This window comes from Vitis vinifera, chromosome 5 (assembly GCF_030704535.1).
Source record: "Vitis vinifera cultivar Pinot Noir 40024 chromosome 5, ASM3070453v1".
NCBI classification, from domain to species: Eukaryota; Viridiplantae; Streptophyta; class Magnoliopsida; order Vitales; family Vitaceae; genus Vitis; species Vitis vinifera.
This window is the reverse complement of record NC_081809.1, coordinates 3,258,327-3,277,131: the sequence shown is the minus strand read 5'-3', so window position 1 is coordinate 3,277,131 and position 18,805 is coordinate 3,258,327. Positions and strand designations below refer to the sequence as shown.

General features: G+C 32.8%; 3 protein-coding genes across 9 annotated transcripts; all 3 read left to right on the top strand.

The window, feature by feature from the left end:
- The first annotated feature begins 1,668 nt into the window (after positions 1–1,668).
- LOC100251114 (omega-hydroxypalmitate O-feruloyl transferase) lies at positions 1,669–3,083 on the top strand. The gene has a single exon (XM_059736637.1). It carries the CDS (start codon positions 2,548–2,550, stop codon positions 2,986–2,988), a length of 441 nt encoding a protein of 146 aa, XP_059592620.1. The 5' UTR covers positions 1,669–2,547; the 3' UTR covers positions 2,989–3,083.
- A 3,005-nt stretch (positions 3,084–6,088) lies between these two features.
- Positions 6,089–6,902, top strand: LOC104879231 (nuclear transcription factor Y subunit B-5). The gene has a single exon (XM_019219931.2). The coding sequence runs from the start codon at positions 6,126–6,128 to the stop codon at positions 6,540–6,542; it is 417 nt and encodes a 138-aa protein (XP_019075476.1). The 5' UTR covers positions 6,089–6,125; the 3' UTR covers positions 6,543–6,902.
- Positions 6,903–12,313: 5,411 nt separating this feature from the next.
- LOC100256274 (cullin-1) lies at positions 12,314–15,624 on the top strand. 7 transcript variants are annotated; one of them, XM_019219737.2, is made up of 6 exons: positions 12,316–12,718; positions 13,565–13,713; positions 13,827–13,874; positions 14,583–14,816; positions 14,915–14,992; positions 15,364–15,624. In XM_019219737.2, exons 1-4 carry the CDS (start codon positions 12,643–12,645, stop codon positions 14,790–14,792), a joined length of 483 nt encoding a protein of 160 aa, XP_019075282.1. In that variant the 5' UTR covers positions 12,316–12,642; the 3' UTR covers positions 14,793–14,816; positions 14,915–14,992; positions 15,364–15,624. The 7 variants fall into 7 exon arrangements, 1 of the variants encoding a protein (XP_019075282.1); XR_002030019.2 differs by having other exon boundaries at positions 12,318–12,718; positions 13,171–13,713; positions 14,613–14,816; XR_009465634.1 differs by having other exon boundaries at positions 12,321–12,718; positions 14,599–14,816.
- Positions 15,625–18,805: the final 3,181 nt, after the last annotated feature.

Sequence of the window (18,805 nt, the reverse complement as noted above, 5' to 3'; positions counted from 1 at the left end):
AATAAAAAAAAATTGTAAATTGTGGAATTTCTTTGACGACGTCGTTTTACTTTTCTTTTTCTATTTATTTATTCCAGTAATTTGAAAAAATAAATAGGTGAATCGAGAACGTAGAGAGATGGGGCCCACAAAGCCACATATTTTTCACTATGAAGGCCTGGGTCAAAGGACATGAGAAAAGCTGACCAATGTCCCAGAGGCTTGTCCACTTCAAAGCCCAATCTTGTTGACCGGGTTAGGCCCATTTGGTAAAGGATTGACTAGGTGTATTGGGCTGAATAGCTCTTGGGTTGGGCTGAAAATGGGTTTGTGGTTGTAATATTTAGGGTAGCTTTTAATTTATGGCAGAAGTAGAAGTAGAAATAACTACACAAAGTACTTTAAGAATTCTATTTCTAAAAACTTACTTAGGGCCTGTTTGGGAATTATTTTTGAAAACGGTTTTTGGTTTTCTAAAACAAAAAAAATGGAAAACGCGATTAACAATAAAAAATTGTTTTCTATTTTTTATTCATAACAATAGAAAATATGGTGTTTTCAAATAACGTCTTTTAGTTGTTTTATATTATTTTATAAAAAATGTTTAAAATAAGAATGTATCTAAAAAGACAGTTAAATAAAAATTTACTTCTCGTATTGAGTAATGTTTTTATTTTTCTAGAACATGGATAAATAAAATTAAAAAAGGAAAAAGTTTAAAGTACTGAAAATGTGTTTGATAAAATTTAGGTTACTAAATTTTTTATCTTCATCCTTTTAAGTGTATGATAAAATTTTGGTTATCGGATAATGACATAAATAATGAAATTAAGGTAAAAATAATGAGATTAAGATACAAAATACTGAGATCGAACTTGATAATAAACAATGATAACTAAACGTATATACAACATAATGTGATTGATCATATTTTTTGGTACAAGATACCAATAGACAATGAAATCAAACCCTAAGAATAGAGTAGAATCAGACATTCTTGACATTCAAGTGGGAGTTTTAGGTGGTGTTTGTTTTTTTGGCTTTTTGCTGAAAACCATTTAGTTTTAGAATTTAGGTTGTTTGTTTTTTTACTTTTTCATGACTTTTTATAAACTTTTTACTAAATAGAAAAAGCCAGAATATGTGGCTTTTTCTAAATAGAAAAAATAACACAATGGTTTTTTTTACTTTTTAATACTTAATAGAAATAAAATACTACAAAAACAAACAACCTAATATTTAATACTATTAAGTATTAAGGTTCTATTTAGAATTAAGTAAAAAAACAAACGCCACCTTAGTCTAAATTTAGGATTTGGAATTTTGGGATGTGACGCCTGGTTTGGATTCATCTTTTGGTCTTGAATCTTTTAAAGGAGACCCATTTCTTATGGTCCAAAAGAGATGGTCCTGCTCTCAAGTCTCAACGTGTACTTTGGTGCACCCCCAAGTCCTGCAAATATTGCAAAGAAATGATAGTGGCATGCCACCATTTTTAGGGTTAATTCACCACTAAACAAACCCTCCACAACCAATCAACATGAAGCCCACCCCACAAAATTCTCACTTATGCTTTTCCCACCCTCATCCTCTTCAATCTCTGGCCGCCCTACATCTTAGACATTATATTAAAGATTACCCACTATATATATACTAAATATAATACTCACAATCTTCATACACAAACATCTAAAATTCAAACTTTAACCATGGAGGTCACAGTTTCGATCACAAGCAAAAAGATGTAGTGAAGGAAGAACCAGTGAAGCTGGTTTCTCCAAAGAATCCAATCCCTTTTGAAACAGTTTTCCTATCAAACATTGATCTTGCAGTGACTTTTCCTGTTGAAACTCTCTTCTTCTCTGAGGTTCCTCCAAGCAAGTGCTCCTCAACTGAAGATATATCAGAGAGAGTGAAGAGAGCAGTGGCTGAAGTGCTTCTTGTTCTTTACTATTTCTTGGCTGGGAGACTTTACTTCAACCATGAAAGTAAAAGGTTGGAGCTTCTGTGCAACAATGCTGGAGTGTTGTTTGTGAGGGCAACATCAGGGCTTATGTTGAAGGATCTTGGAAATCATTCTCTCCCCAATCCAATCTTTCGCTATTTCGTTCATTGGCCGGTCTATACAAAAGCCTTGCTAATACTGCACTTCTCACAGTTCAGGCAACCCTTGCTTATTTTTTCTCACTTCGGCCACCCAGAAGAGAAATTAATTTCTGAATTTTTTTTTTTTTTGCTTGATGATTTGGCAGGTAACGAGGTTCAGATGTGGGGGTTTCTCAATTGGGATTGTGACAAACCATGGGGTTCTTGATGGAAGATCAGCTGTCGAGATGCTTCAGAATCTGGCTTCTATTTGTAGAGGAGAAGGCCTGAAACCCCAGTTTGTCTGCAATGACAGGAGATGCATGAGAGCAAGGAACCCACCTCAGATCAAGTACCCACATCAGGAATATGTAAAGCTAGCAGAGACTTCTTGTATTGCCTCCTCCTTCACCTTTCTGAACCAGTCATCCATCGGTTTTCTTAAACAAGTACATCCACAAACTCTTTCCTTTCGATCAAGAAATGCTGGCCACACTCAAGGAGAAAACCATGAACAAGTACTCAACCTTTGAAGCCATTGTTGCCCACCTTTGGAAAGCAAGAACGAGGGCAGTTTTCGAAAACCCAGATGATTTTTCGACAGTTCTCTTTGCAGTGGACATTAGGTCTAAACTATCACCACCTTTGCCACATGGGTTCTCAGGAAACGCAGTGATCACAGCTTTTGCCACTGCAAAAGTGTCTCATTTGGTTCAGAAGCCATTCTCATTCTGTGTTGAAATGGTGAAGGAAGCTGTAGATAGAGTAACAGATGATTACGTGAAGTCAGCCATAGATTGGCTGGAGGTTTCTAAAGGAATTCCTGCAACTTGCAATGGGAATTTCTATATTTCCGCTTGGAGGAAACTGCCTTTTGGTGAGCTTGATTTTGGGTTTGGAAAGCCTATTCATGGGGGGCCGTAGCCAGTGCGAATGATGAGTTTGTGTTGCTGCTTTCGGATGGAAATAGCAATGGCAATGGCAATGGCAGAGGAATCAATGTGTGGATAGCTCGTGAAGAGGAGAAAATGAACAGGTTGATGATCCATGTTTTTGCCATAAAAAATTAATTATTAACTGTAAAGTAGCCAAGGATTGCATAGATAAACAAACAAAACGTTTGATATAAATTTTCCAATTTCTACTCCAATCTTATAGTCTTGTTTGACCTAGATTAATTCTGGGGAATTTTGTGTGGTGCCAGTTTGTATTTTTGATATTTTATTTTTATTAAGTATTAAAAGGTAAGAAAAAAATTAATATATTATTTTTTTTTAAAATTAAATATTTTAATTTTTTTATTCAATTAAAAAGTGAAAAAATAAGTAATAAGTTAACAAAAAAAACTACTTAAAATTAAAATACAAGTTATTTTTATTAAAAAAGTTAAAAAAACACTTAACTCTTATTTTTCAGTTTTTTGTTCAGATGTCACTCTTGTTTCAAAAATCAACATATGCATGTTGCCATTATAGTCAATTAGTTACTACTCAACCGATAACCAGTTTACCAGTTAATGCAGCTGAATCTTCGAACTCTGGAAGTCCGAAATTCTGGATCAACAATATTTAGAACAAAATTTCAGGACTGTATCTAATTAATCTAATTGACTAAGATATCAGGCTGCTCATACCAGTTCAAGAAAAAGTAACTCTCTACATACATTATTTGTGAATGCTAGGCTGGTTGATTAATTCAAAACAAAGAAGGAAGATGAAAAAAACATATAAGCTATGTTGGGTTCCGGGAAAGTATTAGGAAAAAAAAAAAGTTAAAGAAAATGATTTTTTTATATTTGATTTTATCATGAAAAATGAAAAAAAAAATCAATTATAATTAAAATTATTAATTTAAAGTAGCATATAAAAATAATTTATCGCAATTCTAAATCTATTTTTTTATTTTTATTCACTTTTTCTTTTATTTTATTTTTCCTTGTATTTCCTATGACTTCCCGGGAACCAAACATAAAAATTAATTTCCTATTCTCCTTTTCTCTTCCCTAATCTTTTTCTTTGCTGTTCATGAAAAAAAACCAAGACTCACTTCACAGTCTGATGAAGGTTCCTTTGCGTTATGAACACGGTGGAAAAGGTTCTGTGACTTTTGTGGTGACTCAATTAAAATAAAGTAAGAAACAACTTTACCAAAAAAGGGGCTTTCATAAACTCTGAGTATATATCCAGTTGGGTTTGGTGGGGACGTGATACAAAAGAATAAGGATCCATGTACGTAGTACAAATTAAGCAGTTGGCCATTATTGTTTATTTTGAATTCTTTTGGACTGAATCCGAGAACTTTATTCAAAGTGAACCTTTGAAGCTTTTGAGTAAAGCCTCGGTGGTCCAAAATCAAGAACAAAGTGGCTCTAAGGAATCTTTACAATACCATGGATGGTGGCCTCTAAAGAAGAGGACACCACTGAATATTCTTAAGATCCTGAAAGCCGGAGGCCTTGATTTCAAACTTCTAGGGCTACCTATACTTAATTGCATATCCTTTTCCAGCTTAATTTACTTTTTCTGCTGACACTAAGTTTTCCTTTGCTTAATGTTGTTAAGGACACATAAGACAAAGAATTTAGTGGGGAAATTAAGAAAACCAGAAAAGAAAAAAAAAATGTATGCATCCACATGCTTCATACATTTCTTTAATGGTTTAGTTTTTGATGGAATCCATGTTTGAGTGTCTCAAAACCAGATGGGTCAATGAACAAGCTGGTAATCTTTCATAGTTTATTGCTAAAAAATCCACTTTGATTGGATCTTGAAATGTGCTTCAATTAAAAGCCGGGTTATCGAGAAACATAAGTATGTTTTCTCTTTTGTTTTCTTCCATGTTCCACGGCTTTTTCTCGGTTAATTTGTCTTTCTTAAAGTGAAATCCAAACCCTAATAACAACTTCGAGAGCGGGATATAACACGTTAATAATGGAGCAAAATATAGTTTTGGATTAGTCAAGTTGATGAGGCTTTGATCAAGGGACAACATTGATCAGGCAGGTAAGGAAGATGGATGGTAAATATTAACTTCTTGGGGCTTAGAAAGAACCCTAACTTTCTATTCCATTAATATAATGTTGTAAATTAATCTTAAACAATATATTTTAATCTGATGTGCTGATTGTCATAATTCATTGGGACCCTCAAGCACAAACTGCTTCATATATTATTTATATATATCATCTTTTGATAAATCAACACAAAGGATCATCACTTCTTGATGTATTTTTGAAAGTTTGAAGATGACCACATAGGAGGATCATAGAAAAATGTACAGAGTTGAAGCAGCCCTAGCTAACTGTTAGAGGACTAATTGGATTTTCCTTGTACATGGGATTCTTCTGGTGATCATCATCATCTTATGCACAACTCCAAACTACAGAATTTCATATGTACGAAACCCTATAAAATTAGATATAAAAGGAAAAGCTCTGCTGTGCCCTAGAGTGACATACTCTTGAGTCTTACCCCTTCAAGTAAAATTGACCCTCAAACTTGTATAGTTAAGTATATATTCCAACATTTTTTTTCAATGTAGTGTTTGGTTGAGTCAACTCCAAAACATGCTGCATTAATATAATCTATGGCTTTGAATCTATATATGATTATATATGAACATGCTTAGTGCAGGCTCATTGGTTAACATCAAAGATTTATAAATGGGAAAGGCTGTCTGATCAGCTTGAACTTGTCAAATGAGTACTCCATGTGTTGGAGGTTTAGGGTTTTTTAGAAAACATTTTCCCCAGACTTTCTCAGCATCCACTGTTGCATGAAAATGAAGCCATAATTTTCAATTACTTAGATTTGGGTAGACCAATTGGATTGAAGGGTAGTCCATCTATGCATCATTGATTCCAACTGGGTCGCCATCCTCACATGTCATGTAGAAAGAGTCCCAAGTTATTCGATTCATGGGATTATACATGTACATCCGTATGTATATATATGTATGTGAATATATAATACATATAAAAGTGAGTTCTTGACCTTGAAGGAGGCATCTGTGTCTGTGTCTGTGCTGAAGAAGGGATCAGCAAGTTCTTTCGCATCTAGAAAATGGTCGATAATCCTGGCGCTAGTGCTTCAACTGATGATGGCAGTATCAAGGAGCAAGACCGTTTGTTGCCAATCGCAAATGTTAGCCGGATCATGAAGCAAACTTTGCCGACTAATGCAAAAATCTCTAAGGAAGCCAAGGAGACGATGCAGGAGTGTGTGTCGGAGTTCATTAGTTTTGTCACAGGAGAAGCATCCGAGAAGTGCAAGAAGGAGAGAAGGAAGACGGTGAACGGGGACGACATCTGCTGGGCTCTGGCAGCACTAGGCTTTGATGACTATGCCGGGCCATTAAAAAGGTACTTACAAAGGTATAGAGAATTAGAAGGAGATAGAGTACTGAATCAAGAGAAGGCTGGCAACACTGAAGAAAACGATGAACCATCCTCATGTAGAGGTAGCCAACCAAGGAATTGATCAGGCCGTGACTCCTTCCCCATTGAACTTCAACTAATTATCTCCAGCTGACCAAAACCAAATTTAAGGTTTTGGGAATTGATAGGTAAAATAATAGTTTCTAGCTTTTAACTTTTGAGTACAATGATGAAAGATTGAGGGATTTCACTTTTTTTTATCTGGGTAATTTAGTTCATGAGATCTATGTACGAACCTTGGCTATTTTCTCCCTGAACCACACATCTTAATTAATAGTTCATGCGTGTCTGGGAATTGAATTGATTGGCACCTTGAGGTGTTTGAATGGTTGTAGTAATTTTTCTTGCTTTAATGAGAAAATAGAGTAAAAATTGTGCTAAAGCTAATAGCTTTTTGCCTTGATTTTGGTCTAAGAGACTGGTGATGATGGGGTCTGATTCATTCTTCCAGCACAGTTCGCAGCCAGATGGAGTGCATAGGTCAGTAAACCCGTGTCGCGATTAACTTCAATTCTATAAAATACATCATGAAGGGCTAGATGAATATATGTAAATCTCTTTAATTGTCTGCACAATCTTTCCATCCATTATTGTGATCTGTAGTCTGCTTTTTGATTTTTATGGCAAACTAATCTGAGTAGATATATCTGTACTTAATCAGTTAGTCTGGCCAGTTTGATTCGATGTTTCTTGTTCATAAATCCGGTTTGATACAATTGAACTTCCATCTTGTCATTCCCTTGATCTCTTCCTCTCCTTTGTTCCGGGACAGGCCTAACCGAAGGCCTCAAGAATCGCCATCACCGACACCAAGAATATTGGTACAAGGTCGCTGTCTAGTTTTTTCCCCCTTTTTTTAAAAGTCCCCATCCATGTCTGTTTCTGTATCTGTAGTTTTGACCAGATGCGCAACATGGCCTGTGACCTGAGTGTTAATTTCCACCCAGGTCATTAAAATTTATTTTGAAATTTTATGTTTTGTTAACATATCCATTAGAGGTTCCTTTTTGTTGATTGAGTAGGAAAGCAATCTTCTTATATTCAGGATAGGCCTTTACCAGTATAGGTTTTGTGAGCATACTTTGTGACTAGATTATGTGCAGATTAGAGTTGAATGACTAACAGCAGTTTTGATACAGTTAATTAAGGTCAGATATATGTGATTCTTGGCATACAGATCATATGTTGAGGTAAACATTGCATGAAACAGTACTGTCCACTCACATGCTTCAATTTTCACCTTTCCTCCAAAGGTCATTGAAGCTCATGCAAACAGTTGATGTACAAGTCTCTACTCCTGACTGCTACTAATTAGTTCAAGTGCATATATGCTTCTATATGTACAGGCAGAAGCATGTGATGTTTCTGCATGCTTTAAGCATAACAGCTAGCTTATAGGGTTTTTTTTTTTTTTTTTCATTTTACTGCAATCCTTTTAGCTCGATCTCCTGGATTAGATCTTCTTTGTTTCTAAACTATCGTGGTCTAGCTAGTGGAACTCCTGGCAGGCGGATAATCTCACTTATGGGGGACAGCAGTGAACTCCTCAGAAGAGTCATGGCCAGTTTCAGAGACCTAGCACAAGGATAATTTCGATGGGCTAATTACTTTATACAATTGTTTCCATTCAAATAGCAATTGCATAAGCTTATTGAATTAAAACCGATGAGAGAGCAGAAGTTCACTATGTACTGTGGTATATGTTTGCTAGAGTACTTCATAAATCATACCACTTTTAGTAGGTGCTTTTGAGGAATGATGAACATCCTCTTAATGCTTCACGCATTTTTGTTTCACCAACTATAACTACGGCGCCTAACAATCAGTTTGTTTCTGCCAACAGACCCTTCTCAAGCAGTCATCTCATTCTGATCATCAATTAGTTAAATCGTGCCTCCAGTCACAATGGCATGATCCCCAACTACTAGAGCTCCCTCAGCCTGTTTTCCTTGTCCGTCCTCACTGATGCTTGATCGTTATCCATTCATCTCCTATGATTGGCTTGCTCTCTTATGGCCCAGAAGTGACCAAACCACATACCATGAATGCCTTTTTAAGTACCCATCATTCAGCATCTCCTCAAAGCAATCCAGCACTGCAGTCACATCTCTGTGATACCCAATAAGCCTGACAACACATCGCGAGCTCCTGGGAATTTTCTTGTTGAAACAGAAACTGTTCCACTGGAGGTACTTCGCTGATGGGTAATGTGGATTGGAAGCAAAGATTAAAAGGGAATAGCTTCACAGAATTTGAAAAAGACTCAGTTCAAAACGACGTCTAGTTCAATCAACCCAATCATTAGGACTCACAGATGATGATTAAAAAGATATTCAGCTTCCCTATCATGATCATCACAACAACAAAAAATGAAGAAGTGTAAACACAACAAATTTAAACCATGAGAAAACATGGCATTGTTAGAGCTAATCGTACTTCCCAAAATCAAGCTCCAGTCGACCGATTCAGTCAAGCAGGCACTAAAAGTTATCCCATAATTTTTGGCTTGATTTCACAGAATAACTATTGTCATGCAATAGCCTTTATTTCATTGTCGAGTGTTATTATTTTATATGGTATCACAGACCCTTTATGCTCAAACGAGTCCTACCATGGCTGATTAAGTTTCATCTATCAACACACACCAAACTACCTTTCCCACCATCTCTTTCTACCAATAACCCTCCTTTCTATGACTTTCTCATCTCCATCAATGTGGGTGCTCAAGCCTCACTGAAACTCATCTAATCATCTCTATATATAGGTGACAAGGCCCACAATCATTCTGCTGGCAATCAAAACAAGCAAAGATGGAATTTCTGCAATAAGAAAAATAAAAGCTCGAGCTCTTGTAAAAATTTTGAGTAGGCTGTTTGTCAGCTTTGTGAGTAGCAAGGCCATACAATTATACCAAAGATGGTTTAAAAACATATTTTTGTTGTTGGAGAATAGAAAATTATTCTTGAAAACAATTACAAATAGACTTAACTTCTTTTTTCTTGGTCCAATTAATAATTTAGTTATAAATTCATTAAAATATAATTATAATTAAATTAAGAACTAATAATGGAAAAATAAATTTTTTATTTCTTATTACAAATTTATCTCTTTTTCAAATTTTTTTTTCTTATATGTATTTTTATTATTTAACTTTTCAATTGATTTTTTTCCTGAAAATGTTAAAATGTTAAAGAAAAAAAAATGAAATTGAATATAATTGAAGGTGAAAACTCCACAATACTTAAAATATTTCAATTGTTTCCCTGTAATAGTTATTTTCTTATTAAAAAACCAAAAGTAAAAAGTAAACTTAAAAGGACAAATTTAATAAAATTTTAGTCTTAACTTGCTGCCCATATCTTCACTTTTTTTTTTTTAAATGAATTTAGCATATTAATTTTATTTCTCTAAATAATTTTTAAGGCTTAATCCTCACTTATTTTTTAAGGCTTAATGTTTTTATAATTTATTTTTAGTTTAATTTTTTCAACCTTAATAGTTTTATTAGTTTTCTAACATATCTTAAAGTTTTATTTATGAAATAGTGATAATGAGTTCCATAAATTATTTTAGGTTTTTTATTATAATAAATATTTAAAAATATTTATATAAATTATTTGCATTGAGACTACTTGCACCACGTAAATTATTATTTGAGGTTGGTATATTAACTTGCATGAGAATGACAAGTATGGCCACAAACACAATCTTATCATATCAAGGTTAAAAAATCCGAAGATACTTATAATTAATAGTTAAGGATAATGTTAATGAAACATAGCACTAAGTTATTGATGTTATTAGTATTAATAGTAATTAGAGAAAAAAATGAAGAAATGTAATTATCTCAAGTGGATGAAAATAAATGACACATGAGAAACAAGTCATAAAGAATAGTTAGGATATGCCAATTTAATTTCACCTTTTTTTTAAGTTTAAATAAATAAAAAAAAGAAATTGGTCGAAGAGTTACGAGATGTGAATTTAGTAAAATAACTTAATTTTTTAAGTAAAAAGTTAAAAATAATTTTAGGTATACATTAAGTTAAAATAATTAACTTAATTTTAAAGTCATTTTTTTAATCATATTTATATATATCTATGAGAGTATATTTTATAACCATGATTTCACATTCATGTTTTGATTTTTTATTAAATATTATTTGACGCCCCCTTTTCAAGGGACTTGGGTTTGATTTATAAGCTTCTCCAAACTACAATTCAAATAATAGGGTCATTTGATTCTCAAGTCAGGATTTTCTTGATTCACTCAATATTATTGATTAAAAGAATCATTGTAAATTTCTTTTCATTCAATTGTTGATATGCTTAAACTCATGGAATGGTCCCACCTCACTTGAAGTCACGATTGAGGATCTTGAGCTGTTCTTAGGGCCCCTAAGGCGATGTGATATACATAACACCAAGTTGTTCCTTGATTAAGGAGTTGTGAAACCACCATTTGTCGTGGCTTATGTTATCACGAGACTGATTTTTGACCAATTGTGGACAAGGCCATCCATAGGAGGCCAATGTCCATCCTTGCATTGCATCCCCAAAGTCTCAATGACAAATGAATGATGCCTAAGCAAGCATGCCCTTGGCCTAATGGCTTAAGGCCCAACTTGCATTCAAAGACTTGTCTAGTCATAAGATTTTGCAATTCACACCTAGGTATGGCAATGGATCAGATTTTTTTAGTACTTGTCTCATCTCACTCCTAATAAAACAAGTTAGGGAAATATATAAATCGATTTGGGATGAATTTGAAATTTTTTTTTTAAAACCAACAAAGGTTTAGGGTAGGTTTAAGTTTAACTTTATCTCGTCCCATCTTATTATATATATGTATATATATATATTAAATAAACATTGATTTTAATTGATTTTTTTTTTCATTTTTTCAACTTTTTTAACATATAAAAAATATTACTTTTTATAAATATAAATTATAAATATTTATAATATTTAATTAATTTATAAATTATATTTATTTTAATACCATTTAAAATTTTATAAATTTTAAAAAATTGAAAAAATAAAAATAAAAATGTTAAATGGGTGGGGGTAGGTATGAGAATTTCCTATACTCGCCCCACCCAGTCTTACTCGGTGTAAATTTATTTTTCTGGACGAGAATGGAATAAATATAGATAAATGGGATGAGGGTGACCCGTCCCTAACCCACCTCATTGTCATTCCTATTCACACAAAGTATCACATCTTGTTACATTCTTTGTCAATGCAAAAGCCTAGATGTTCGTTGTGATTTATGAAGAGTCATTTTTGTATGAAAACAATGATACCCATGCGCTTGGGATCGGGGTAATGGGAGGGTTTGCTTCTCTAGAGTTTGTGCACTTATTTGTAGTTATGTTATTTATTTATGAAATATTTGGTTAAAAGGGATGAAATAATCCCCAAAATTGAAAATCTAATCCTTCCCATGTTTTTTTTGAAAAAGCAATTCAACATAAATGCCCTTTTCTATTTCAATTATTTATATGTAGATTTTAAAAGAAATGGTTATTTTTACAAGAAAATAAATGAGGATGTTTTTGTCCAAATGATGCCAAAAAATGGTGGAAGGTTAAATTTCAAAAATTGGGTTTTGAGAGGTCCTTTTAATCAAATAACCCTTTATTTAGTGTAGTTTTAATATGAAAGTTTAAAAAATAAATATATTATTTAAAATTAATGAAAATAAATATAAATCAAAATCAATAAATATTAGTTAACATTAATGAGAATAAATTTATTAATTTGATGAATTATAATAAATTTTAAGTTAATTTAAAATTCAACTAAATTAATTTAATTCATTTACCATCTTTTACCAAGAGAAAAAGATGCACGAGAGGGTCGTTGCTAAACGTTTCCGAACTGGTAGGATTGGACTGCTCTTGGAACGATCACAGCCTTATCACTTGTAGTCAACAGCATGACCAAGAAAGTTCAGCAGTGTTGCTGAAACAAAGAAATTTCCCAAGAGTTGCCGAGAAAATTCCGCGAAGAAAAAGAGGAAGAACCCATCAACTCTGGGAAAGAAGTGGCTCAAGAAATTTCTACTGCCAGTAATATTTTGCTGGTTCTTCAGGGGAAATTCAAAAAGTTCAGTTGAGGAAGTGGGCATATGATGGCAAATGATGCAGTTCAAGAGGGGATTGACAGGGTTATTGACCAGAACATCACTTCTGAGGACCACATGCGTTATTACACGTATCCTCTTCATCTTTCCTGCAATGGGGTTTCTCTAAATTTTTCTTTGATCCTTTAATTTGCACTGTTTTATGTCTATTTGAATGATTTCTGTAATGGGTTTCTCTAGCTTCTGTTATAATCGTTTGGATTAGCTTAGAATCTATTTTCCCTGCCTGGTTGGCTAGGGCTCTGATTGTTTACCAAGAAAGGAAAAGTAGAGGATAATAAAATCAAGATTGAATCCTTCTAATTTTTTCCTTCTTTTTATTTATTTATTTATTTTCCTATTTTTTTTCTCTCTTTTTACCTGGTTCAAATGGGATTGCTCTGAATTTTTATATTATGCCTAGCTGAATAAGAATAGCTTAACTGCAATGGATTTATTTGCATTTTGCCTGATTATTCAATTCAGCTTTGTTATCTGTTGTGGTTGTGATATGGACTTGTGTAGCCTTAAGTTAGCTGGGTAGAACATCTGTTTCCCCAGCAACCTCCATGAAAGTCAGCAATTATATGACCAATATAAGAAGGTTTTTGAAGAGTACATCAACTCCAAGGTTACCGGATTTTTGAAGTTTCTATACCCATATTGTTTAGTATATTCTCTCAACAGTCACAAGGACCACAAGACTTAACTCCACCTTTGTCAAACTTGATAGAAAATGGTTTTTTGATAATTTGATATCAAAATAGGTTGTTTTTTAGAATCAATTTTAGGTATTTTCAGTTATTTTTGTTATATTGTTTTAAGAACCGTTAATTGTTTAAGACTGTTTTCAAAAACTGTTTTATTGAAAATATTCCCAAACAAACCTTTAAAATTTGTGTTGTTCTTTTCTGTGTTGCCATCTTTGCGGGGAAAAGAAGATGAGCTTTATGTTACAAGAACTAGCAAGAAGGTGGTCAAACCACAATCGCTTGGGAGATTCTTTCATTATCTTGATAGATACCTCACTGTCTTGAGGAGGCTTCCTTCACTCAAAGAAACTAGCTTCAGCTGCTTCTATGAACTGGTTGGTGATGGAACTCTAATTTTGTTACATAGCCATACCGATTTGTTCTAAAAGTTGGTCTGTTAGTGACTTCTCTTCTGCATATGTTCTTTCATGTCAAACTTTAATTTCAGGTGTTCAGCGAGGTGAATGATAAAGTGAGGAATGCCATTTTTTCTATGGTAAGACCATGTCTCATTTGGAGTACATTCAGGCTCATATTGACCATGAAAGTAGTGTATTTGTTTTTCTCAGTATTTAAACTATTTGAGGTTTTTGATAGGCCTCCTATACGTTGTGTATAATAGAAAAGGGAAGAGGAATATACTGCCACCTGGCAGTTAGTTGTAACAGCTTTAGTGTAGGTTAGGTCACAGTTGGATACGGGCTGGGGGATGGTTTAAATAGGAAAAGAGGGGGAATTACAGAGGGGGAAATATTGTGGATCTGGTTGGAGAGTGATAGCCTCTCGAATAGCTATCTGAGGACCAGTTGGGACTCTTGTTTCTTGAAATTCTTGAAATTCAATAATAATTCTCCATTAGATACCTATCAGTTTTCAAGTACCACATTTCTGTAAAATCATCAGATCCTTGTGATTTGCTCAAAATTTCCTCCATTTTTATATGTAATCTTCGTTCATTCGGTTCTCTTGGGGTGCTTATTTGCTTTCATCTGTCCTGCTAGACAATACCTTCTTGAGGTTTCTAACTTAGTGATTTCCCCTCGAGGAAAAAAACCACCTCCATAAGACATACTGAACTTGGCTTGGATTTCTTCTATAACAAAGCAGATAATAAGGATTGAGCTAAATGCTAACCTTTGACCTAAGGTTATTGTGATTGGAGTTATCCTTGCTTGTCCTGTGATTGTTCTCTTGCTAATTACAGTTTGATCATGTTGGAGATGCGATCTTCCAGATTGATCGGGAGTGGGAGAGTGAGCAGATTGATCAAGCCCTAGTGAAGAATGTTATAGACTTATACATGGAGATGGGAATGGGGTCTGTGGAATTTTATGAGAAAGACTTTGAACAAGCCATGCTTGAAGAGGCCACTGCATTCCATTCCCAGAAAACCTCAAACTGGATTACAAGCTAGGCCTATGAGAATTACATGCTCAAGGTCATCCTCAGTAGAACTTCCTTTCCTTAGTTAAGCTAAATTTATGACTGTTATGTGCAGAGACTGATGATTTTTAGTTTTCCTTGATGGGAATTCAGGCCCATGGATGCTTGAAACACGAAAGAGACAGAGTTTCTTACTACTTGCCAGGAAGAAGCCACAAGAAATTGTTCCAGGTTTTTAACTTATCTAGAAATCCCTTTTGGAAATATAACTGGGTATCGTTTGGAACCACATGAAAACAAAATCGTTCCATTCTGTTCTCATACAATTTATTCACAATCCCTTTCTTTGAGTAATGTTCTGTTTGCTGCCATAGAACAACCTTATTGTTTCCACAACCATTTCAGATGTTGGCTTCACTCTGAATGGCAAATTTGTGTCAAAATCTGTGGACATGGAGCCTTAATTGTCTTGTTTTAATGTGGTTTTCAAAACACCCCCCTGCTTAAACATGTTCATATACTTATCATTTTTTCTATCAATTAACTGGAACCATATAACCTTTTGCCTTTTTCCCCGTTCTAACTTCTATGCCTCATGACAGGCTGTGGAATATGAGTTGCTCTCTGCACATGCTACTGAACTGCAAGAAAAGAAGGTGGGTGATGGCAAAACTCCACCCCAACAGGTAGGTATCATATAAGCCTCGTCAAAATTTCCCTTCTTCTTCTTGGATGTGGGATATCATAGCTGCTAGCCTGCAACTGCTGCTGTTGTACTATTGGAGATGTTGAAATGGATGATACCAGCAAACAAGGGTTCTTTGATCAGAAAATACAATGCTTTCACCATGTTGTTGCTAAAAGTCTATATCAATTTAGCAAGAAAATATTGATTGCATCTTTATTCCAAAAGACATACATAATCCATTGAGTGGGTGTGTCTTGGAAAAAACGACTTTCACCTTTTGAAATCATGGAATAGACTCTTTTTAGCCAAAAATATGTTTTGTTGATGTTTTTTATACTTGTGTCATATGAAAGCATTTTTTAATATGATAATTTTGTGCCAGTAGAAGTTTCAAGCCTTTTTGTGGTATGAAATCATAAAGAAAAAATAAAATTACACACAAATTTAGCTATAAAAAATATGGTTAATTTCACTCATTTCTCCTATGGTTTGGGTTAAATATATCTACCCATCATTTCCGTTAATTTGGTTTGGAACATGAAAGGCTTGTGCCTTAGTTTCCGAAGGGCTATATCACAAAGTTTTGAGGTTCAAATGGCATGCATAGGTCAATCCATTGGTTATACGAGGACGAGAAGGGGCGGAGGAAGTCTAGACAACAATTTAAAGGTAGATTTGACGAAATTTCAAATTAATAGTGGTTAAGTATATTTCCCTTGAACATAAAGATGCAATTATTTAATCGTAAAACATCCCTAGGTTTCCTCTTATTTATGTATAACTTGAATTATGAGCTCCCTTTTTCATCATGTGTCTCAATCCAATAACATTTTATCCTCATAATTTATAATATTTATAGAAATATTTTCTAATATCTTCTATTTTTACAAAAAATCATAATATATGAACTATTCTATATATGGTAAATGAATATACAACTAAGCTAGCTCAAAGCTTCCCTTGTGACTCCCACAACTTTTGAGTACATCATTTTTATTTTGAATGATTTCAAAATCAAATCATTTATTGAAAATTAAATCATGTTCTTAGAAAAGTAAAAAAAAAAATTGTAGATATTATTATCGATAGTGAGTGATAATTAAGTGAACTAATGACTCAAGCTCGGAGTCCTCATTTACACTTATTTCCACATAGGGTGTTTTAATCCTAAAATAATTTTTTTATAATAGCTTTGGATATTATTTTCTTATTTTTAAAAAAAGATTAAGGGTAATTTGGTTATTAAAAAGTATAATGAAAGAGTAAAAACTATTAAGAGGGTTTTTTTTTTTTTTTTTTTTGCATTTGGATGTCATGAAAAAATTATTATAAAAAAATAAGGAAAATAGGGAATACTTAAAAGTTTTCATTCTATCAAATTAAGGAAAAAAGTGTAAAAAGTTGGGGGAAAATCAATTCCTCAATAATTTAGGGTCTTTGTAACTATTTTTTAAAACAATTCTGAAAAATGGTTTTTGTAAAATAAAAGTCTGTTAACCTGTTTTTAATATTTTTAAATATGTTTTAAAAATAATTTTTATATATAGTGTTTTATTTTTAATCATTTTACATGTTTGTATAATTATTTTTAAAAATAATTCTCTAAAAACAAGTGAAAACAATAAAATAAAATAAAAACAATTAAAATATGTTGTTTGAAAACATCTTATTTTTTCTTCTTAAAAACACAAAACATGTATTTTTTATTTTGAATAAAAGAAAATTGTTCTAAAAAATGGTTCCAAACATGTACTTATTTTTTTTTTCTTTTTACTTTTATGTTTTCATGGACAACCAAATAAAAATAATAATTTTATAAAGTTTTCTAACTTTTTCCTTTTTATATATATTATCCATTTCTTCCTCAAACTTTTTAAAATAATTTCCAAATATGAGTTTGAAAATAAGAGTCCTAGATTTTATTCCAAAATTAGATTTATAAGATAAATTGCAATGATTTTTGAAAGAAAAAAAAAAAGACAACAATAAGAGTGTGAGTTTTTATTGAAAATATTTTTAATGAAAATGTTTTTTTAGAAGTATTTTTTAACAATCACCTATCAAAAATTTCTCCAAAAAATGTTATAAATGATTTTTCAAAATTTAAAAAATGTTTTTTCATTTTTTAAAATTTAAAAATGCTTTCTAAAAATACAGTAAAATAGACTCTAAATTATATATGTATATTTTAAAATAACCCAATTAAATAATATTAACTTCAACTCATTATTCAAAATCCAAATTTAATAAAAAGTCAAATCATAGAAAGGGTATCATTGTAAAAGATTTCTTCAAAATGTCTCCATTGACTTTTCGTTCATTTCAAATATGGAGGACTCATCATGGAACAAAACTTTCAAATGTAGTGCGCAATGGTACCACGATCCAATGAAGCCTATTATACATTCCTTGTATTTGTAATCCTAAAATAGTTCAAAAAAAGTACTATAAATAGTGTAATTAGCAAAAGGGGCTTGACGTCTTTGAATACTCCTACACTTTGGGGTCGTCTATAAGAATAACACCAAAGAAAATAAATAATGTTAATAAGTTACTTAGCCATGGACGAAAGAGAATTATAAGTATATTTTCAGTGTAATGACTAAATATTGCAATAGGTGTAATAATATTTGAAATGACAAAACGATCATTTTCATTATTAAATGAGAGTTTTGATGTGAACGAGTTATTGATGTGTGATAAGAAAAAATTACAGGTAAACTTGGCGAGAGAACATTCTCCCATGTTTTTAAAACCAACTCTATTCCTTTTGAAGAAAATGAGTCATTAAGGAATGACATAGTTCGTCAACTTTGTTAAACACTAAAGTGCATTAGAGTTATAGTTTGATAAGTTGAAAACTCGTGTTATGAAATGGTGAAAAACATAACATTATAGTTATAGTTTGATAATTGGTTAGTTGAATAGTCAAGGGGTTAGTTGGAATGACGTTAACTTCACATGTTTTGCATACTTAAATTCCTTTTAGATTTATCTTATTGGAATTTTAGACTTAACATATAATAAGAGATCTCATAAATCATCTTAAGGCTTTGTTAAAGGCAAAAGTGGGTTAGAGTTATGGCTCGACAAGTTGAAGGCTCGCGTGGATTTTATGAAGGGTGGATGACGCAATATTAGAGTTATGGTTTGACAGTTAGTTAGTTGAATTATTAAGGGATTACTTGGAATGTCGTTGGCTCTACATGTTTGCATACTGAAATTCTTTTTGGATTTATATTTTTGAAATTTCAAATTTATGACAAAATGAGAGACCTCGTAAACCATTTCAAGGCTTCGTTAAAGGCAAATATGAGTTAAGAGTTATAGTTCAACAAGTTGAAGGTTTGCGTGGA

Coding starts and splice junctions, on each gene's coding strand:
- LOC104879231 (XM_019219931.2), top strand. CDS start 6,126: ATGGTCGATAATCCTGGCGCTAGTGCTTCAACTGATGATGGCAGTATC.
- LOC100251114 (XM_059736637.1), top strand. CDS start 2,548: ATGCTGGCCACACTCAAGGAGAAAACCATGAACAAGTACTCAACCTTT.
- LOC100256274 (XM_019219737.2), top strand. CDS start 12,643: ATGATGCAGTTCAAGAGGGGATTGACAGGGTTATTGACCAGAACATCA. Junction 12,719..13,564: donor GACCACATGCGTTATTACAC/GTATCCTCTTCA, acceptor TGCGGGGAAAAG/AAGATGAGCTTTATGTTACA. Junction 13,875..14,582: donor GGAATGCCATTTTTTCTATG/GTAAGACCATGT, acceptor TGCTAATTACAG/TTTGATCATGTTGGAGATGC.